The sequence below is a fragment of the Rhinolophus sinicus genome, chromosome 15 (assembly GCF_057876585.1).
Source record: "Rhinolophus sinicus isolate RSI-liver-muscle chromosome 15, RSI-T2T, whole genome shotgun sequence".
Classification (NCBI taxonomy): Eukaryota; Metazoa; Chordata; class Mammalia; order Chiroptera; family Rhinolophidae; genus Rhinolophus; species Rhinolophus sinicus.
In genome coordinates this window covers 28,118,088-28,141,619 of record NC_142515.1, presented here as the reverse complement: position 1 = coordinate 28,141,619, position 23,532 = coordinate 28,118,088, and the positions used below count along the sequence as shown (strand labels likewise).

General features: G+C 35.7%; 1 protein-coding gene across 2 annotated transcripts in view; it reads right to left on the bottom strand.

Annotated features, from left to right (window-relative positions):
• Positions 1–746: 746 nt before the first annotated feature.
• NOC3L (NOC3 like DNA replication regulator) overlaps positions 747–23,532 on the bottom strand; it is a 28,024-nt gene continuing 5,238 nt past the window's right edge. Inside the window, exons 3-22 of one of the 2 annotated variants that reach the window (XM_074339365.2) lie at positions 22,433–22,565; positions 21,540–21,697; positions 20,942–20,995; positions 19,803–19,933; positions 18,021–18,182; positions 17,732–17,825; positions 15,252–15,427; positions 14,719–14,847; positions 12,004–12,135; positions 10,475–10,555; positions 10,041–10,141; positions 8,991–9,063; positions 8,842–8,905; positions 8,475–8,546; positions 7,965–8,146; positions 6,780–6,908; positions 6,004–6,101; positions 3,966–4,050; positions 3,498–3,622; positions 747–3,392 (exon numbers count right to left, since the gene is read on the bottom strand). In XM_074339365.2, coding sequence (XP_074195466.2) covers positions 3,380–3,392; positions 3,498–3,622; positions 3,966–4,050; positions 6,004–6,101; positions 6,780–6,908; positions 7,965–8,146; positions 8,475–8,546; positions 8,842–8,905; positions 8,991–9,063; positions 10,041–10,141; positions 10,475–10,555; positions 12,004–12,135; positions 14,719–14,847; positions 15,252–15,427; positions 17,732–17,825; positions 18,021–18,182; positions 19,803–19,933; positions 20,942–20,995; positions 21,540–21,697; positions 22,433–22,565 — 2,192 coding nt within the window. In that variant the 3' untranslated portion in view covers positions 747–3,379. Of the gene's footprint in view, positions 3,623–3,965; positions 4,051–6,003; positions 6,102–6,779; positions 6,909–7,964; positions 8,147–8,474; positions 8,547–8,841; positions 8,906–8,990; positions 9,064–10,040; positions 10,142–10,474; positions 10,556–12,003; positions 12,136–14,718; positions 14,848–15,251; positions 15,428–17,731; positions 17,826–18,020; positions 18,183–19,802; positions 19,934–20,941; positions 20,996–21,539; positions 21,698–22,432; positions 22,566–23,532 lie in introns of both variants that reach the window. The other variant, XM_088791945.1, reaches the window with a different exon arrangement.

The following is a 23,532-nucleotide window of genomic DNA, read 5'->3' as shown; positions in this document are numbered from 1 at the left end:
TTCAGCACAGAACCTGAAATTTACCTAAGACTGAATGTGAGACTAGATTTCAGCTAGTGAGTGAACCCAGCCTAGTGCCTGCGTTGCAACCCAACGTGGTTGTTTATTCTATTTTGAGGTAAAAGGACATACTGTACTGTATTTGAGTCTTTGGGGTTTTAGGAAGGACTCATTGCTCAAAAATATAAAGGGTCTATTCTACTATTAAAAACTAACCAGCAAAAATCTGGTGTTTGCCAAAAATATGAAATTTTTGTTTATGGCTTATCTGAATTATACAGCTATATTAGTACGTATACCAAATGAAAGAAATCATCCTATTATTTAGAATGCATCTAAAATAGCCATTCAGAATATACCCATTACCACTTCATACTTTTTAGACTACTAAAAATCTGTGTAGCAACCTTTATCATTAAAGTTCATGTGGAAAAGAATCTAAATATAGAAGCTGGGCTTATTATGCAAGATTTGAGAGGAAAATATTTTAAGTCACTTCACTAAAAAGGAAAGGAAAGGAACATGAATTCTGTCACTGTTAGGTGGTGCCAACTTTTAAAAAAATCTATAGCTGGCAAGAAAGGATTAAAGTAGGAATTCATTGTGATCTGTGATGCTGGAAGAAATAGATTAACTTCCTCTCAGTCACCTGTTCATCTGGAATTGGTGGTTTTGCAAAACATAAAATTACAAGATGGTGGTAAGGAATTGAGGGTAAGTTTGAAAAATCTGTAGGAAGTGAACTATTTGGACAGAATACCTCTTTTATTTCTTGAAGGAATACCTCTTTTCATGTCATCCTTAGCAAGTAAAAGTTACTTATAAATTCTTTATTTGGAAGTAAATATGGAGTCTAGATTTGACAAAAGTGATTTTTAATCAAATTGGTTTTTCATCACATCTGCTTCCATACAAAGGTTTCCCATCTTGATAGCTGCAGACACTGGAGGCTCATTAATAAAAGTGGGTCTCCCCTGCCACTACGTATGTACTCTTTTAACTACATCGTCCCCTTCCTCTGTTCTCTCCCCTTCCATTATCTGTCAACCTCTCCTCCTCTGCCCAGACACCCACAAGCCTTGCTTCATTCTGAAAAATAATCAGCTTGCATACTGGTCTGGTAAAATTGAATTACCTCTAAAACAAAAAGTTCACCACTCTGCTCCCATGCCAATATAAGAGTACAATTTTCCTGGCTGGTGTCTTATACTTGGCAGAGTGAGAGCCAGCCTACGGGGAAAGTGCTCTCTAGATGGCTGCCTCTGACCCCTTTCAGTTTCTTCTCTCAACCAGCAGTGAGGCAAGAAGAGGTGAATACTGGACCCTCCAAAAAGTTATTACAAAAGGGAGACTTCCTCTTACACAAAGTCCAGATTTGGGGCAACATTTCCATAATACAGTACATTAACAATTTATGTGTTCTCTGCCATCTCTATGTATCAACTTCCTAAAAGCAATTCTTGGCTGATGACTAAGTATCCTGCCAGGAATACTGGAATGTTTTTGAAATACCTGCTGAATCTCCGTAATTATCAAGCTATTCGTACACATCTCTTAGATCCAAAACATACTACGTTCAAGCCTGCCATCAAGCAGGCCTCTGAAACCTTCCCTATTTCAGATGACACAGGTCTCTGAACTTTGCAACAACTCACTCTGACACTGAACTAGGTAATGTTGTATTTTGGTGTGTGAATGATTTGACTTAGCATGGAAGCTCATGGAAGACTGAGGCTGTATGTCTTATGCCCATTATTACCCCATTTCACTTTTAAGTACCTAGCACAGTGCTAGGCACAAAGTAGGTGCTCAGTATTTGTCTCATTAAAAAAATATTAAGGCTGTAGCTCAGTATAGCCTCATGGGGTGTGTGTGTGTGTGTGTTAATGACTATGATATTCAATTCTGAAAATGAAACTCATTAATACAAAGCTATATAAGTTAATGCACAAATATAGTTCATCCTCAAGTTCATATAGGATATTCAAATACTAGATGTATAATTTTATGGTCCCACTGTGATTCTCTATGGGTATAACAAGAAGGTTAAATGCATAATACAAGTGTGAAATAATTGATGAATTTGTTTTAAAATTGATTTTTCACCTAAACTACAGTTGTGACATGTATTGGTCACTTGTGCTCTGATGGGGCAAGATCCTTTGGTCATCCAAACTACTCATAACATTCCTGGGCTTTGTTTTATATCTAAAAGGTAGGTAAAAAGCAAATATTTACATATTGAATCATACATTCCTCATCATTAAATATTCAAGCCTAAAAAACTGACCTTAGAAACACTTTTTAAAACCACATATAAGAATATGCTAAGAGACTAGCATGCACTGGTAAGCTGATATCCTCTACTCTGCTGGAATGATAAAGGAAATTTCTATTTTCATTTACTTCATGAGAAATAAAAAGGAGCTTTAAAGCTCGACCAAAATGACTGGCTTCTATAGCACTGAAGCAGTAACAAATCTATGTAGTTACACTGCTCTGCATTTATTTTTGTTATTAATAATTCTCACATCACAAGAATAGGAAGCAGGAAAAAAGCAGCTGTTTTATTCAGCTATTCACAGGAGAGAATTTTTTTAACCTGGCCATTTAAACACTTATTTCATAGGCCATTCCTATAATAATGTAACAGCTATTACATAAAATCCTGCTTTATAATTATATTCCTAAGAATAAGGCATTTCACCTGTCCAAAAAAATAAAAAGAAAAAAGCCCTTCACTGGGTATCTTTTATCCTTAAAACAGAATGGTAAAATCGGGAGCTTGGTTTTTCCACCCTGGAGCAATTCTTCCCCCATCATCCTCCAGAGAATGTCAGAAAATGCAAAAACTTCAAAGAGACTAGAATTACAAACTTTCTTGGAAAGTAGCCATAATGAACACTTTTTTAAGGCCAAATTAAGTCACTTCTTGAAGTATTCCATCCAGCAAGAGCCAATTAACCTGGTGTCCAATTTCAAGCTTTTTCTTTTCTCAGAAATCTTCATAAAAATATATTCAAATTTAGAATTTTTTTCACTTCAAACTATGGTGATACAATAAAAATAGATTTACTTGGTTATAAAGAGTATTTGGTTATAAAGAGTAGCTGAACTTTAAAAAAGCAGTCTCACAGTCTTGATTTTTCTATGCTCTATGCCCTTATTTTAATCTAGCAACATGCATTTCCATTTTTTAAAAATTGTAATTTAATATGTATATTAGATTTTAAAAAGGCAACATCATTAAGAATCACATTTCCAAGTTTTAGGGGAAGAAAAGGCTTTTGATTCTTCTTTCTTAATGAAAGGACATTTTCAGAATTGGGGTAGAATCCTGTGCCACCAAAGGGTAATTCTTCCTCCTCTGTTAATTTTCTTAGGAAGTTTCCCTTATATGAAAGAGAAGGTCCTAAATTAACAATGTATCTTTATGTGTATCTGCACAAACACACAAATATACAAGAAAGTCCACTGACACTTCATTCTTCTACTACCTCAGTGATGTTTTTAAACATTTGGTGAAATCCAAAGGCAACTGAGTAGCAACTTCATTACAATGTCTTTTGATTAGTTGATTTAAATCTTCATTCAAAAATGAATCCCCTTGTAAAACTTTATCCTGAAAAATATTAAAAGTATGAGTTAAAAGTTCTCATGCCATAAGCAAAAGCCAAGCTGAGAGCAAGGCTGAAAATAGCAACAGCTAACGCCAAACCAACATGTGAAACATAATAATGACAGGTACTGGGTCAGGTCTTGGACATAATCCTACACTGCATGAAACAATCTCATGACTGTCTCTACATAGAATTCCAACCCCAGAGACCTATCCTACCAACAACTCCTAAATGTAAAAAAAAAACTACCTATAAAACAATTAAGCAAGTTGGAATCAGTTATTAACAGATACATTTAGTTTTAATTTCATCTTTAAAAAAAAAATAATGAAAAGTATCACATACCTTCCTTTTGGAGCTTGAAGTTTCAACAGGAGGATTGAATGTCATTGCTGCCATGCTGTAAGCCTCAAAAAGTTCTGTAGCAGATCTATAATCATAAACAGAAAAGTAAGGACACCGCCATACTTGTATAACTTCAACATTAATTGTGCCGAGAGAATGACTCATTATTCTAAACCTATATATTCGGGTATAACATAATCCTGCTTTTGAAACCAATAGATCAACACACTCACATAAAATAAATCCTAAATTCCCATACAATGACAACATCACCCAACTAAATCCACCTCAGAGAAGTCTGGTATACATTTAGAAACACAGGCCTGGACAGAGAGAAGGCTGAGCCGAAGACCTCATGCTCAATGTGATCAGGTCCCAACTCAACCAGCTATGTGAACAATATGCAACTAAGTTTAACTTAGTCATCATGGGAGCCAGAGAAGTGAAGCATGGAGTTAACCTCCGTGGATTTCAAACAGCTTGACCCTTCAATTGTTGGCCTGGATTAAAAGCAAGGAGAGGCCGTTCAGGACAGAATAAATGCCTACACCATGGCATATGAATGAGTCCTTAATGATTCGGGGTTGGTTCACATTCTCTAAAGGAGATCGGCAGGGGCCTGCAAGGGTTGTGGTTAGTGTCCCACTGCAAGCTCCGCTCTCCAAGGGGAAACATCAAACCTTGGGGATAAACCCATTCGTCATCGTCCTCCGAAAAAGGAAACCTCTGGCATAAATGAGGCAAATGGTCAAGATCTCTGGCAAAAACTTGCCAGAAAAGGACTGTGGATAAAAAAAGTTATAAAGAATTGTTTTCTCCTTTTTTCCCTTTTAGAAAACAAGTCTGGGGGACAGATGGCAAGGATGAGGGAAGAAAAAAGTCAGTGGCCATTTTATTTTTTTATGGCCCAAAGTTATCTCTGTCCTAACCAGAAGGAAAAAGGTTTAGGGAAACTACAGTTTATACCTCCTCATTTAGAAGGGTAAGCAGCTAACTACTGCCATGTAAAAAACATAGAACTATTTTTGCCAAATCTCATAGTATTTTATGAGAATCTGGAAAGGTGATTTTTAGATGAATTATTCCAATATTAAAAAGATAACAATTCAATTTTTGTTCAAACTCTGAAGAGGCCAGAAAATCAGCCTGCTGGCCTACAGGTCACTTGCTTGTGATCTCCGAATTTAAAAAAACAGTGTTTGCAAAGGAGAAAAAGCTACAGAATATTAATTCTGAGTGGTAGATATATTACAAAGGTGTCTTTTATACCATTTTTATTTCTTTTCTGTATAACAAGTATTTCCTACCAGATTTTTTTTTTCAGGGGGCGGGGGAATAATTACTATTTTTTCAACTTTTCTATACTTTTGAAATTTTTCAGAATAAAAAGTTGGGGAAAGAAATTTCTTCTAGAAGGACCCATTTCCTCATCTGCAAGAGTCACAGGAAGTGGCGACCCAAGCTACTCGCAGATCGGGAGGCCTTGATGGGCCAAGGAAACTGCGGCATTTCTGGATGGCAGCGTTCCAAAGCAACTCTCCTCTCTCTCTCTCACTCTCTCTCTCCTCATCTCGACCTTTCTGGTACTAGCAGGACCACTCAAGGAAAAAAAAGAATCATTGTATTAGGTTTGTGCAAAAGTAATTGCAGTTTAAAAGGTTAAAAACCGCAATTACTTTTGCACCAACATAATAGTTGGACTCATGCATGTTCAAATAAGCAAACATAGCATTATCTTATTAATTGTGGAACCTGAGTAATGGGCATATGGGGAGTCACTATTCTTTCTACTTACCCGTATGTGTGGAAATTTTTATGACAGAAAAATGTTAGGTGATTACCCAAAAGCAACTAACAAAATCACATTCATTCAGCATGTTTTCTCTTTAGAACAATTCAGGAATTTGAAGTGAGACCAAATCCAGATAACCAATAGCACTTACATTTTAAAACTATTACTTTATAAAACAGACTTCTCAGAGTAAAGAGCTATCATCTGAAATTTGCAGTTTTATAATCAGGAGGTACTAAATACTACCTTCGGCTCAACTCTGGTTTGAGTGCTTCAGAGCCTTCCAAAGGGGCTCCAGCAATGAGGTGAGCGGCAAATCTCTGCACTATGGGATGGAAATGTCGCTGAAGGGGAAACAGGAAAACCACATTGTGAATAGGTCAGTACTTTATTAAACACTAGCTACAGCAAAGATTTTATTTAGTAAACACAAATTTTTTTAAAAAATTATAGATGTATGTGTTAATTCATAAGAACCACATAACTACAGGAAAAATACTATTTTTGCTCACAGGATTACAACACAAATCTGTTCAACGACCAAGTTACCAGTGACATAGCTTAGTCTTGCTTTTACTGTATAAAAAGAAAATTCAAAAGCAACTTCTCTCTCAGAGTGAAAAAGCTGGTTTAGAACAGGTTTCTTAAAACATATTTTCTACGAGTCTCATGCTAATGCTGTCCACACTGTAGGACCACGACATATGAGTAGATGAAATCCTCTTAAAACTGACAGGCCTATCGAAGTCTCCTTGGATAGGACCCAATGCAGATGTCCTTGGTAAGGGAAAGAGTTTGATCTTACCCCACAAAACTGTCATTTTCAGCTTCCTTAGAAAACGTATCCGAATAGCTTAAAAAGTAGTAAGAGCAAAGTGAAATGTATGTACACTATCAAAACAGGAATTCTAGAAAAGGCAGTCCCACAACAAAATATATTAATAGTCTTGCAATAATAACTACCTGGGAAAACCTGAACAAAACTGCTCACAAAATAAAAGGCGGGGCGGGGGGATCCTTACCCGTAGTGCATGCAGCTCCCAGAGAGCAGTGTTCTGAGCATTGCAGTACTCAGGTTCATCCAGCTCAGGAAGAAATACCCCACTTCCCTGAGACTCATTGTCAAGCAACAGATCTGTTTTGGGGAAAGTCTGCAAAAATTTCACATAAGATTAATTAAATTAATATTGTTAATTTAAAGAAGGTTATTGGGTTCTGTACTTTTATTTGTACTTAAATTTCATTTGATGTTATTGTTATATAAGAGTTATAAGCAGATGGACTTCATATCTAGTCTTAATTTTTAAAATTTTAAGTTTATACCGTAAGAGAACAAAAGTGGCAAAAGATTATTTTCTTGGCTTGCTCTAAAAAGCGTATTTTGCAGGAGAAAAGAGAATCTTTTCACTCAGCAATCCCACTTTTAGGAATCTTTTCTATAGAAATAATTACATTAGATACACATAAGGATATTCACTATAGCATCATTTGTAATAGTAAAAAAGGAAATAATGTGTATGTCCATCAAAAGAAAAATGAAAAGTATGAAAGCCAGACTGCCTGAATATGACTCCCACCTCTGCCACTTACTAGCAGTGTCACTCTAGGCAAGTTATTCATTCTCTCTGGACCTCAGTTTTCCCCATCTATTAAATGGGAATGATAATAGGAGCTATTTCACAAAATTATTATGAAAATTAAGTGAGTTAATTTTTTTGTAAAGCATTTTTTACAGTGGCAGGCCCATAGTAAGAACTGTATATGTTTGTTAAACAAATAACTTACTTAGTCATTGAAGAGATAAAGTAGTTATATTTGTACTGACACAAAAATATATTCATCACCATTAAGTGTTAAAAAAAAGTTGTAGAACAACATGTATATAATAATCCCCTTTCCACTGAAAAAAAAAAAAAGGTAGTGTTGTCTATGTTTGGTGTATGCATTTACATATGAAATTTTTAGAAGTCACCTGGAAGGATACCCACCAAATGGTAAAAATGGTCACCTTTGGAGGGCGTCAGTAAGGATAGAATGCTTTCCTTTTGTAATTTATGTACTTCCTTTATCACCTGATTCTGTTACAAGTGTGAATTACTTTTACAATGAAAATAATAATGTAAATGGGAAAAAAAAGAGAGACCTCAAACAAAACAGCAGTCATACCACCAGAACTTATTAGCTCTACTCATTGTATCACTACTTACATGCATTAATATTCTGTTAGTTGCTAAAATGCCAATGCTTGAGTTTGGAAGAACGTGAAGAGCCAGGGTACACAGGCGCTTGATGAAGGCGAGGGCTCGCTGCTGGGATACTTGCTTTCTGCGCTTAGTTAGCATGACATCGAGGCACTGCAGCACAACCTCAACACCGTCGTTGGTAGCACCTGCAAGAACAGGTAGACCCTTCCTTACCTTTCATGACGCTGCAGAAAAACCCACGATCAACTATCGTATCTGCCCCAAATCACTTCCCTAACCAATGAGGCAGGGCTCTACCGCTCAAGAGAAGCAGTGGGCTGTACTGCATCTCCAGGCAATTCCAAAACGTCTCTCCCTCCAAGTCTCATGGAGGTTAAACAAGATGTGTGACAGTGGCAGGCCAGCATTTTATATACCAGTGCCTATTTCTCATTTTTCATGGACTATAATTCTGGTCACAACATATTCTTAAAAAAAATATTTATTAAAGACACATTATTTAAACACACATACCTGCATGTAATTTGAACAGTGTTTTGTAAAGATGTGTATAGAATTTCATTGGATCAATATTCAGAACATCTCCTTTGAAATGACAACAAATACCAATTAGGTACATTACAAGCAAACAAAACTTGATCAAGAAAGGATCTTATCAATGAATCTCAACTATAATTTTATATATATATGGTCACAGGATGTGGAGTACAGCATAAGGAATAGAGTCAGTGGAACTGTTAACAGCTATATACAGTATCAGAGGGGTACTAGATTGGGGAAGGGGGGTTATCACTTTGTGAAGGGGGGTATAAATGTCTAACTATTACATTGTTTTGTACACCTGAAACTGAAAAAAAAAAAAAAAAAGAAAGGATCTTACCTTGCCCAGAAAGAATATGAAAAGCAGTCTGGACACAGTGAAGACTTTCTTGATAGCTTAAGTTCTTTAAAAAAAAGAAAAAGAAAAAAAGATATTAATAAGAATACCATTTATATCTTAAAAAGTAATTCATTAATAGAGTTACTTACACCAGACTCAATGAGACTATGTAGAACTACTAATAAATCATCAAAAAACTCCACATTTATAAGATGAGCAAACCTAGAATCAAACAAAACTTAGTTAAAAGACAACCTCAAAACAGAAATAAAGCAGCCAAAAAACTTGACTTTAAAATTATATTTTTAATATTTCATATTACGAAACATTAGCTATGATGATGGAGATGATTGTTACTTCCCATTAACTCAGACGGGCCTTTTTGACAAATCATCCACAGTTGGACGCTATACTCAGCAGGCACTAAATCTAGTATTTCAAAAATCCTTCTGCCCTGAGAAACAAGTCGCTAAGAGCAAGCAACTTCGCCGACAAAAGTTTACCAGGTGTCCAGCACTGTTCTACATCATAAAGGAGCAAGCAGCTTCTAGGAAAACAGCTGGTGGGAAGAAGGAAAAGAGGAAAGAGGCTGCTATTTATAAAAATATGGACCCTACGAAAGCTTTAAAAATAAAAGGGAAAAGAAGCTGGACCTATGTCTAGTTCAGGCTCTGCAATTAATTATCTATATAATCCTACATAAGTCACTCGACTGGACTGGGCCTCTCTTTCTAGAAATAACTGAGATCACCCAGTAAAGTTAAAGAGAAAGAATCATGGAAGCTACTTAATGTCAGCCCTCTGCTCACTATAAAATATTAGGCACTGAAGTAGTGAAAGAATATCTCCTCAATATTAGTGCAAGAGTCTTTGACACTATGTAAATCTTAGGACAAGAAAGGACCTCAGAAGTGATACAATCCCCAAGTATTGGTACAACCTTTTGGGGAAGCAATTTGACAATATTTATCAAAATTTAAAATGAGCAATATAGGAACTCAAATGCATGAAGATATTTCCAGTGTAGCAAAAGGGACTGGCCAAATAAAGTAAAGCAAGTAAAAGCTGGTGACAAAAAGGAAATGAGAACTGAGAAGGACACTGGGTCATCATTAGTAAACCCTGTTTAAAATTCATGGTTACATCAGTCTTATTTATTTAGAAAGAATCTGAAAGATTTCAACCTACACAGCCCTTACTTGGCAAGACCTTCTAGAACTGCTGGCAGAAGAGGTGACCTCTGGGCCTTCTTTAATATTCTGAAGTAGGTTACAAACACAATATTCAAAGTCTCCGTGTGCTGGCAGAAGAAACAGACAACATGGCTTTATTATAACCCAGTATGCTTTCTCCGGAGTTACGATAATTATCATTTTCAAAACACAACCTTTTTGTCCCTTCCCAACCCTCCCCACAGTTCAATCTTAGGAGCTTCAACAAAACAGAATGAAGATATACAGCCTGTGATTTCATAAAACCAGCACTGATCACATTATAACTTCTTGCACATCTCATATCTCTGCCTCATGACATAAATCAAAATTACACAACCACAAGTTGAAACAATAAATCTCTAGTTAAAATTATTTAACGAAATTATTTTAAAAGCATAAGAAAATGTGAAACTGCCTACCAGTTTAAGTTTTTTCTCAGTACTTTCTGAAGCTTCTGCCTCCCGAAGCTCTCGTTCTAGTTTCTCTTCTGCTTTCTTCCACTGAAAATAGATTGAAAAATAAAAGTATATGCTACTGAGTGAAAAAAGCAGAGAGGCATAATATGTAAATATTATGAAACACACACAGTAATACCACAGATTGTCTATGAGTACAAATACAAGCAAAAGAAGAAAACGCGGATGAAAAGCATACACAAACCAAACTTATGACAGTGGTTGCCTCTGGGGAGGAAAGCACAAGAATGAGATTGGGGAAACCAAAGGGGATTCTATTACCAATGGTTTCTTTCTTTACAAGGAAAAGTTGAAGTGAGTCTATTAATATTTGTTCATTCAGAAAAGTGGGTACAAAAAATGTGCTACACTATTCTCTGTAGTTTTCTATCATTTAAATTAAAATATTTCAGAAAAGAAAAAAAAAGGAAGAACATCCTGAGTCCAGAAATAATTCTTAGTGTTAAATCATCTCTGACATAGGAACCAGTCATCAACAGTACTTCCCAAACTCATTTATATACAATATAAATAACACGAGACACTATACAGAAATTCAACAAAATATCAAGGTTTTTCCACTTCCTGATGCTGTAAGAGCAGTAGTTAAATGGTTGCTAAGCTGCCTGAGACACGGGACTGGCTGAGGAATAGGGTTTCCTTCCCTCATGTGAGGCTGTTAAAGAGCAGATACGTTCTTACTGGGTCTTTGTTTCCCCACAGCTACGTACATGCTGTTCTTACCTGGTATATCCAGCTCATGTTAGGGTAGTGTGGTATAAATAATGAAAATATTTACCTTCATTTGTTTACAGTTTTAAGTCTAATTTGGTATTTCTGTCATGTTTTCAAAATTATTAGACACATTCACAGATGGGTATAACTTTTTGTTTTGTTTTTATAAGCAACTTGATAACCCTAATAAACTGAAGAAGCGATAACAGTACTGATGGTGGTGGTGACTAACAAGTTTATAAAGCACACCCAGTTAGGCACTCTGCTAAGGGCTTTACATGCGTCATCTTATTTAAACTGCACAATGATCCTGTAAGTAGGTGCTATTAATTAGTTCCAGTTTTCAAAATTTAAAAAACAAATAAAATGTGTCCAAAGTCTCAGTAAATAAACAAAAGGTTCCAAATACAAATCACCAAAGAAACATGATTCAATTAGCAAAAACCTACTTTGTTGTGAAGAACTTGGCATAAATATATCATTTCTGTTAAAGAAGGAATCTTGCGGGTTACCATGACTCTAAGACAATCTTAAAAGCCAGTATGGCCAGAAAATCTTTTCACCCACTGCTCTCTTTGCCAATGAATTGTCAGTTTAAACTGATTTAATAACATATTTATTTGCAATACTACGAAAAATTAAATTCGCTAAATATTAGATTTTAAAACATTTATAATTATGACTTATAACTATGTCTATACTGTGCCTAGACTACGATTTTAATATAAAATAAAATTTAAAAAGGAAATAAATCAAACCTTTCTCTGCATTCTTGACAGACTTTTTCTCTTTTCCTTGAAAGTCATGAATTTTTTTGGCTTATTAATGTCCTCTGTATCTTTCTTCACTTCTACTTCCTTGATTCTTAGGCACAAGAATGTTTTTAACATCTAATATTGAAGAAAACACAAATACACAGCTTAATATTTATACTGCCTACAAAAACTTCATACAGAAAAATAAGCATTTAACAATGTTATTTCCTTCATGCAAAACAAAAAAACAAAAAAACCTTCAAATATCTTTTATCACATTTTACACAAAGTTCTATTATCTTTTTGCTAAACACTGTGGTAATTTGAGTCTATGAAAGATCAACTACTATTTGGTTAAATACATGTAACATTATTTTGCAGTTTGATGAGAATAAGGACGAGACCACATTACTTGGCATTAGTAGATAGGATTACAAAGAGTAGACAGGCCAGATAAAGGTTCAAACTAGTGTAGGAGGAGAGCATAAAAATTAGCTATGTTCTAAACCAGCTTTAATTTACCAAACCAGCTTCAGTTTTACAGTAAACAGATCTAATCTTCATCTTTTTTTCCCAATTAAAAAACAACATAAAGACTAGTGTTATTATTGTAAGACTACTTATTTTCCTTCAAACCAATAGGTCCCAACTTTAGCAAACATCAGATCCCTGGAGGACTTGTTTAAAACACAGAGGGCTGAGCCCCAGCCCAGAGTTTCTGATTCAGTAAGTGTGGGGTGGGACCCCAGAACTTGTATTTCTAATTCCCACTGATGCTGGTCCAGGGACCACAATCAGGGCTACTGCCTTAAGTCATTCAAAACCTTCAGGAACTAATTTGGAAATTGGTGTTTTGAGTGTTACAGCAACCATCCAAACACAATGACAAAAGGAGTTTAAAATCCTACATTTTCTCCAGCACATACCACTCCACTGACCTCCTACAGTCGCATTCCTGGAAAACAGCTTGAGAATTACAGCTTTATATTTTTCTACTATGTACACTGGAAGAAAACTGAGTATTTCAGATGACAGGGCTTAAAGCACAAAATGAAAACAGGGAAGAACTAAATGTATAAATAGTGAAACTTCAGTCACTCTAAATATCAGAAACATCAACTTGAGTATCTTGTAGGTATTCTATGTGCTCATAAAATATTACCCAAAAATGAAAAATAACTCCAAATTCAAGAATACAGTATATGGTCAACTAATCTTTGGCAAGAGCACCAAGAATACACAATGGGGAAGAACACTCTTCAATAAATGGTGTTGGGAAAAATGGATATGTACACACAGAAGAATGAAATTAGATCCTTATCTTAAACCACTCACAAAAAATAACTCAAAATGGATTACAAACTTGTAAGACCTGAAACCATAAGACGCCTAGAAAAATAGTGGGGAAAAAGCTTCTTGACATTGGCCTTAACAATGTTTTGTTTGGATATGACACCAAAAACTCAGGCAATAAAAACAAAAATAAGCAAGTGGTATTACATTGAACTGAAACTTCTGCACAGCAAACCATCAACAGAACAAAAAAGCAACCTACAGAATGGGAAAAAATGTTTGCAATCTGTATATCTGATAAGGGGTTAATATCCAAAATATGTAAGGAACTCATACAACTGAACAGCAAAAAACAAATAACCCGATTGAAAAATGGGCAAAGAATCCAAATAGACATTTTCCAAAAACATACAAATGGCCAACAAGTATGAAAAGATGCTTAACATCACTAATCATCAGGGAAATGCAAATCAAAACCACAGTGATATATCACCTCACTCCTATTAGACTGGCTGTTATCAAAAAGACAAGATATAACAAGTGTTAGTGAGGGTGTGAAGAAAAGGGAACCCTTGTGCACTGTTGGTAGAAATAAAATTGGTGTAGCTATCATGAAAAAGTGCATGAAGGTTCCTCAAAAAATTAAAACCAGAATTATCATATAATCCAGCAGTCCCACTTCTGGGGATATATCCAAAGGAAATGAAATCAGTATCTCAAAGAGATATCTGCACTCCCATGTTTACTGCAGCATAGATATAGCCAAGATATTGAAACAACCTATGTGTCTGTAGTCAAAAAAATGAATAAAGAAAATGTAGTATATATACACGTACAATGGAATATTATTCAGCAAATAAGAAAGGATCCTGCCATTTGTGACATGACAACATGGAGGAAATTTTACTAAGTGAAATTTAACTCACAAAATACTCACACAAGTATGAAAAAATAACATGGCCAAAATGTTTTCTTCCATGCTGACTAAAGCAGCAAAAATCTACAAACAATCCAGCTGTCGATCAAGAAGGAGGCTATATATTCACATAATGGAACAGACATTCACATAATGGACAGACATTCAAAATAATGGGATAGACTTATACATGAGTCCACAGTGTATCAAATGAAAACACCTCCAGAATAATGTCCATAGTATAAAAACATTTTTATTTTAAAATAAATCTATATATGCATAGAAAAACATCTAAAGATACAAATCAAACTGTTAAGAGGAAATTATCAGCTTAAGAATCAAAAGTAGATGACTAAATGGAAGGTTACATTTGGGGAATTGAGTACTTTCCCTTTCTACTTTGTATACTTCTATAAAGAATAAATTCCTCATGACAACTGAAAATTAGCTTAATAATTTAAAAACAAATAAAATGCAAAGTTAAAAAAAAAAAAAAAAGACAGGCTTACCTCTGGCCTAACGTCATAATTTCTGCCCTTCACAAAACCAGAAATCACTTTAATTACACCGAGGGAAGCTTGGCCTAATTTATCTTGTTTAAAAAGTTTCTTTACTGCCTCACAACACATTTCAGATATCTGAAAAATAAAAATGTTACATTAAACCAGTTTCTCAACCTCTCAGTACTACTGACATTTGGGACCAGATAATTATTTGTTGTGGGGGGCTGTCCTGTGCATTGTAGAATGTTCAGAAGCCTTTACCCACTAGATGCCTGGAGCAACATGCCCCCACCACTGCAGTCGTGACAGCCAAAAATGTCTGCAGACACAGCCCCATGTTCCCTGGCGGGCAAAACTGCCTCCTATTCAAAACAGCTGCACTAAACTTACGGTCAAATAATTTTCTTAAAGAGAGAGTGTTTAACAAATTGACTATTTTAGCAATAAATAATTAGCTACGAAAGAATTTTGAGAAAAAAATCACATGGTCTGTAATTTTCTGTTAAGCAGGACAGCCACACTCAATTAGAGCAACCCACCGATTTTGACACGTCATTCATGAGAGGGACGATCAATACAATGATGTTGTTGTGAAAGTTGAAATGAGGCAGTGCCACCAACAGCTCACACAGGCTCTTAACAGCCACCTCTGCCAGTCCTTTGTATGCCTTTAAGGAAACGACATTACTTTTCTTCAGCTTCCTTTGCTTCCAGTCTAATTAATGGATAACTACAGTTAGTTACTTTATTCATTGGTCAAAACTTCAACTAAATTATCTTTCTTTTACAGGAATAGGCACTAAAATGAAAACTCAACACACCATCCAAATTCTTAAACATGAGTTGTGTCTACATTTAGACAAGTACAAGGGTTATCATTAAATTTTTTCTACACCATTCACCCTCTGACTCTAACCACAATTACCAAAATCTTGGCTTTCTGTGTGTTTTAAGAGATGTACTATTAGATGAAAAGGGTACCCAGGGGGTAAAAGAGGGGAGGGGACAGGGAGCTGGATACCTTAAAGGAGAACTGGCACTGGGCTCTATGAAGGCTTTTCCCAAAACACCTGACTGTAAGTCAGGAAGCCTGGGGTTCAAATCCTAGTCACCCACCAACTGGCTGGTGAATATGAGGAAGTTCCAAACTGTCTGAGCCCCCGTCTCTTTCATGTTCCAAAAATCTAGGACATCTTTTCTCTTGACTTCTTGCTGATGCTCACTGTGGTATCTTGACCCAGGAGGTCGAAGAGATTCAAATTCTCCTTCAAAATAACTGATGATTCACGGTACCTCTTTTCTAGCAATTTCTATATACATACCATAACACAGCATCCTGAATATAAGAATCTAAAAATATGCTAGTCTCTCTATAGCAGGTTCAACACCTTCCTCTATCTCATATATAGCCAGAGATGAGAAAGATGGTATGGATAGTACCTTATTTTAAACTTTTTATCATCTATATAATTTTTCCCTAAACAGACTGTGTTCACCATAAGTAAGAACGATGTGTTCTATTTACTTAAACCTGACAAAAGTTAATCAACAGATGAATGAATAAACAAAATGTAGTATATACATACAATGGAATACTATTTGACCTTAAAAAGGAAATTCTGGCACATGCTACAACAGGATAAATCTTGAAGATTTCTTGCTAACTTAAGTAAGCAAATCACAAAAAGACAAATATTGTATGATTCCATTTATATGAGGTTCCTGGATTGTCAAATTCATAGAAACAGAGTAGAATGGTGCTGCCAAGAGCTGGAGGGAGGAAGGGGTAAGGAGATAATGTTTAATTGTTACAGAATTTCAGTTGGGGAAGATGAAAAAGTTTAGAGATGGATAGTGGTGATGGTTGTACAATTATGTGAATTTACTTAATGCCACAGAATTGTATACTTAAAAATAGTTAAAATGATAAATTTTATGATATGTATATTTTACCAAGACATTTTTAAAACTTGGTGGGGAGGGGAGCCTTCAATTCACTTAGAAAAGGCCTGTACTGTGTGGTCCAATACAGAGGCCACTGGCCACACGTGCAACTGAGCACTTGAAATGTGGCTAGTCCAACACCTTCATGCCCTAATTGGGCCAACAGGATTCAGCACTCCTGTTCCAGCTGAGGGAGCAACTGCGTGATCCTTAGGCCCAGCACGGCTAAAGAAGCCAAATTGAGTCAGTGAAAGCACACGGCCTAGGCAACTGAATCCCTTCCCCAATCACGCCCAAATTTTTCCTATGCCCTTCCTTCCCCAAAGGAAAAAAAGAACAATGGTTTGATAGGGAAGTTTATTATCCTGAATAAGGGACTTGTAAGCCATTTTCAAAGCACTCATTACAAGTTACCTTTCTCGCCTGACTACTCCCTCCAAATAAAAACAGTAGAATAAATTCTAACCATTCATGAATTTAAAAAACATACAACTACTTACTAAAGGACTGCAGCAACAATACTAATACCAGATAAAATATAACACAAACTAGGCACAGTTCTCAGTGTTTTACATCCATAAATTCATTTACTTCTACACAACAATCTTATGAGGTAAGTACTATTATTTTATAGACAGAAAAACTGAGACACAGAGATTAAATGATGTACTCATCATATATCGTGTTTCCCTGAAATTAAGACCTAGCCGAACAATCAGCTCTAATGCATCTTCTGGAGCAAAAATTAATATAATTATATTATGTTATGTTATGTTATATTATATTTATTACATTATTATATTATGATACATGATATGATATGATATGATACTATATCATATAAGACCAAGTCTTATATTAATTTTGTTCCAAAAGACACATTAGAGCTGATTGTCCAGGTAGGTCTTATTTTCGGGGAAACACGGTATGTGGTAAGGGGTACCCAGAAAGTCTGACTTCAGACTCTTCTCCTGACTGTACACTATAATGACAGTCCACAAACAGCACAGACTATAGAATTCACCTTCCTGACCAAAGCTAAGTATGTTACATGCTTTCAAGATGTTAAATATACCTTTAACTACTTGCTCCAGATTTTCCAAATAAAATTTATATTGGCTAACCAGACCTTCTTCAAATTCTCTTAACTTCTGGGTTTCTTTGCGGATCTGAAGAGATAAAAAAAAAAAAAATCATTTTTCTAATATAATATATTGACATCTGAAAATCAGTGCAAAATGTGAGTGCCTGAGTATATACCCAGTCATGTAAAAAGAGCCAAACCAAAAAACAATCCTGTTTCTCCCATCTCTAGCGCTCCAAAATTTTCAGCTTATTTTGTATAGTAATTATATTTAGCATACCTTAGTAGATTTTTCTGCTTCTGTTAGGGGCCGAATTTTATATGAAGGAGTAATGTCTTTAAATAACTCCATCAGAGAAATTATCACCAGCTTTCGAACAGTAACAGCCACATCAGGATCCTGTTCCATCAGCATGGAACGTAATTCTTTCAGTTTTTTAACCTGTTAAAGAAATAACTTATAAGGCTAGAGAATCATGGCAAAACAATTATGAGCAAAAGCAAAAGCCCCACACCTGGCACAATAAGTGAAATTCACACAGTGACTCATAACATCTAATCAAGCCATGCACAACTCCAGACACTGCGCCCGTTACCAAAAGATAAGTCACCAACGTTAGAAATTAATCATATTTTTTAAATGGTTATAAAAAATACTTTAAAATGTTTAAATGTGTTAATTTACCTATTTTTAGAAATTCATTTTAATTGGGTTTTGTTAAAGATGTGTGTCCTATTTCCCTAAAAACACTTTTTGAAACATATTAATGCTATGTATACTAAATATATTATATAATCACATGTATAGAAATTAATCAGGAATTAATATATCCACAGTAACTCCAGCTTCAAAGTTAGTCATACAAAGATCATTTGTATGATACAACGCAGAAGCAGAAGATTGGTTTAAACTAATGAGCTTGCTTTAATGAGCTACACTGCCTGCTGGAGCGGTATCTAGAGCAGCAGCACCCTGGCTGATGAGCAGTGTTTGCCACAGCAGGGAGGAGGACAGGTATGTCCCCACCTATTTGCTATCCCTAATTTATATGAAATGAGCATGAGGCTCCAGAGTTAGAGGACCTGCGTTCCAATCCAGTAGCTGTTAAAATCTGGAACAAATCACTTGAGTTTTTAAAGGCTCAATTTTTCAGCTGTAAAATACAGTAGCTCTTGTCTCCATGGTTTTATGATTAAGTGAGATAATGCAGGTGAGAAATACTCCAAATTCCCCTCCCCGATTCTGCTCCTCCTCTTCCCGTCATTTTGTTAGAAAAGGACAAGTCCTACTCCAAAGCATAGCCGCATTAAATTTTTTGTATACATGTAAATGATAGATTTTATGGTTCCGTAAACAAATATTTGGCATAGTAGGATGCTGGGGACACCAATATAACAAAAATAACAGTATCACTTTATATGACTTCATGTATATGGTATCATTTAATCATCATGGCAGTTTTAAAATAGGTACCATTTCCTTTTAGAAATGGAGAAAATAAGCCTTAGGTAAAAACCTTACCCAAAGTCCAACAGATAGTTAGCAGAGCCAAGACTAAAGCTGGGGTTTCTTGAGTCCACATGTTATAACTATCACCATCTTCACCACTGTACCCACGGCCCAATTTATTATAGCTCTCCCAGTCTATTTCACTTAAAATATATTCCACTTACAAGTGTTCCTGAACTAATCTCACTGACTTTTGTGTTAGCACGTTCCTTACTAAAAACTCTACAAATCAGTCCAGAAAGTTTACAAGTAAGTTCCTCCTTCCTAGTACAATTAATTTTTATAGACTTACCACTTTTAGAATTACATTAAGCCCAACATCTTCAGTTTAGAGACTGGGAGCATTTAAGAGACTTTTCTAAGATTACAGAAGAAATTAAGTTCAGACGCAGAATTAGGCTAAGGTTCTGTCTACTCTCTTATTCTAACTCAGTTACTATGTTTTGCTAACACTGTTCCTTTTTGTGTATGTTTACAGATAAGAGAATCTTAAAATATTAGACATTTAGACCATATCTAATGTGAAGAGATTAAGAAATAAATGCTACTTACATTACTTTCTGGATCTGATAATATGGCAGATGCCAAGGCTGCAATATGCATTTTCTTCTCCTGTAGTTTCTTTTTTCTCTCTATTAAATGTTCTTCTACGGTCAGCTCTCGAATGGGATCTTCAATGATCTCTGAAACAGATACGTTTTCCCTCTTAAACATGCCATTATTTACCATCATCCAAGAATCTTAATTCATATTATCCTTTCACCAAACATACGAGGTACTATCAATAGCCCCATCACTAGTACCCAATAAGAGTCGGCCTGTTGGCTCAATTGATTAGAGTGCAGTGCACATAACACCCAGGTCGCTGGTTCAATTCCCACAGGGGCCAGTGAGCTGTGTCCTCCACAACTCGATTGAAAACAATAACTTGACTTGGAGTTGATGGGTCCTGGAAAAACACACGGTTCCCCAAAATTCTTCAATAAAAATTAAAAAACAAAAATAGTACCCAATAAAATGGGTACTATCAATAGCCCCATTTTATAGATAAGGAAACTGAGGCAAAGGGAAAGTAACTTGCCTAGGCTCATAAACCTGGCAGAAATGGGACTCAAACCCAGGTAGCCTGACTCTAGAGCTCATATTCTTAACTACTATGCTAATAAACCCACAATAGTTTTAAGTACAGAATATTCTGTGTTCAACTCTATACAGTCCTTTAAACTACACAAAATATGTTCCCCTTAAGAAACTCATAGAGAACTAGATTTAATAAGTATACAACATAATCTGCAATAAGCTTATCAAAGATGACTGAAAACAGTAAATAATTGACCTGTAATCTCATTTACACATTAATCAGGTTTGCTAAGCAGAAGTAAAATTTAACCAGCTTGTTCTTTCACAAATTTTAAACCAACAGTTTCAAACAATAAAATGTTATTTCAATTTAACTTTGATTAGAACTGTGCTATTAGAAACCCACATGTAATGATCTAAAGCAGATATATACAAAGTACAATTGCTCTAAGAAAGAACCAAAATTAATTCAGACCACAGAATTGTTTTTATAATTTTAAGCTAAAGAGGTAAGTTATTTGTAGGCAGATGCTACAATTATGATTAAAAAGAATTCAAAATATGTAATTCTCAAGTAACAATTTAGTAACTATAAAGATGTATCCCGTTACCTTCCTCAAGTTCCGTTGCTTCTTGATCTGCTTCATCTTGATTACTGTCAATAACTATGAAAAATATGTATATTACAAACGTGATAATATACGTGGTAATACTACAAAGAAAAGTAGAAACATAATTACTTTTGTGAGGAGGGAGCAATTAGTGATTGAGGGGAGCACAAGCGAAGTTTCTGGGTATTGGCACTATTTATTTCTTGCCCAGATGGTAGTTTTATGGGTGTGCTTTTTGTGATAAACCACGTAACTTCACATCTTTGATTTCTGGGCTTCTCTGAGTAGTATTTTATTTCACAAGAAAAAAGATCCTTGTAAGAAAAAAAAGCCTAATAAAGGATGACTAATATGCTCCAATTTTAGGAACAAAAAAATTTGGTGAAATACTCTGAAAAGAAACTCACAAGTACAACAGACACCTTAAATAATAATCAACTGTGTTTCTGGTCAAAATTACAAGCTTGATAGATGACTACTTATAGCTACCCCTCTTTTCCAGATATGGGTAAAAGTCAAAATAAAATAAAATTTTTAATGAAAGAAATATGTGATATTAAGGAGCTAAAATTTTAACTAAAACACCAATCAGATTCACCTGGCTTCTCCCTGGTCTGTGGGATTATACCACTTTTATCTTTGATAGGAAGCAAGTGAATCAATTCCTTCTCGGGCACAGTTTGCAGAGTTCTTGGTATTTTTTCGTATTTATCTATAACATGCTCATGCTTTCGTTTCTTGGCGTGAATGGGCTCACTGCAGAAAAAAATTAATTTTCAGTTTTAATATATTGAAAAGGAACATAGAGACATCATTTTTAAAGCACAGAACAATATACCACTAGCCAAACCTTCGATAGGTATATACATATTAACACCTAGATCAGGGACTCAAATAATAAATGACTCAATGAATTGTACAGTCTACCCCAAAGACTCAAACTATGGCTTTCTAGTTTCCCTTTACAAATAAAGTGAAAGTTACAGAAGATTCTTTTTAAAGAATATTGCACAGACCCGAGGGTGACATCATGCTATTTTACGTTCCCAAAAACCTTCAGAGCACAGCATGCACTTACGAGTTAAAAAGATCGAAGTTTAAACTTCAGATCCACTACTTGTGATTGTGGGGAAGCATCAGTTTCCTCTCTGTAAAGGGGAATAATACCTACCTAATAGGGTAATGAGGATTGAGATCTTAGCCATAAAGAGCTCAGCACTGTTCTGCCAATTCCTCAAACAAAGAATAGCATTCTTCCCCATTCACTCTACTTCACTATTCAGACTCAAGGGAAATAAAGACGCTCACTAAATAAAATCAGCTTGTTTTATCCATGAACTTCCTTTATTTAGGAAACAAACTGAGTAACAGGGTTTACTCTTTGTAAACACAGTGTTCTGAGCTGAAGTCTTGCACTAACTACCTAGGTTAAATTCAGAACCAAGTTTTTAATACTGAAAGGATGTGAATGATTATAGTCTAAATAATTACCTAGAAGACAGGTCTCTGGTTAGAAAAGATGCTCTTTGTCCTAAATCCTTCATTAACTGTAAGTCATCTTCATCCATCATATCTAAAGGAAGGGCTTCCTCTTCTTCCTCCTCTTCCCTCTCAATCCTTTTATCTGTTCAAAAAAAAAAAAAAATCAGAAACAAGTTTTAGAGATGTAGAACTGCATTTTTGTGTCTCCAACAGGAAAAGCTTGTGTTTCTAATACTTGAGCCCGGTGCTTGTAAACGGGAGCACCACTCATGTGTTGACAGGATGCTTCTTTGTTGCACTGGGGTGTACTGAGCTAGGGTGCCCTGACCCCTGAAAACTAACCACCTGGAGCATTCCCAGGCCACTGTAACAATCAAAAAATAAATGTCTCCTCACATCCTACGTTGTCTTTCAGGGCATTTGAGAATCAATGACTTAGCCCCATAGCTCTGTCTGATCTCCAATGACTGTCACTTCCACTCCACTTCAGCTGCCCCCTCCAAGGGCCACATCCCAAACCTTGGTGCTCACCCCTCTCTCTGACCACAACCTTTTGTCCTTCCAACTCTCACTCAGTTACTTCCACTGCACTTTTGACTAAACAGACCTTCAATCCTTTGACCACTCTACTTCCTATGCTATCTTCATTCCCTCACTTAGGCTGTATGGTTATCACTTGAACCACCCTTGCAAATGTCTTCAGCTACTTTCCCTCTACAGGTTAGGCACTCATATCCAACAACACCCCAAGTATGAATCATTCTTTCTCTCTTTGTCCCTTGTTCGCTTTCTTTCTCTTTTTCAATTGAAAAAAAAAAAAAAAGAATGCCAACTAAGTGCCAAACACTGTTCTAAGTGCTGAGGATTCAACCATGAACAAGACAGTCTTAGCATCTTCCCAAACAGAACTTATAATTCTCACTCCAATAACATTCGTAAATATCGCGATATAAATGTACACAGTGCACAGAGTGGAACACCTCTCTACTTTAAAAGAGCCTGCCATGTCTCAAAACGGACCAGCCATTGTTTTATTTCCCTGGTCAACTTTCTCTCTGCCCTAGGGTACCTTTTCAAATCTTTTACCTACCATCACACTTCTCATCACC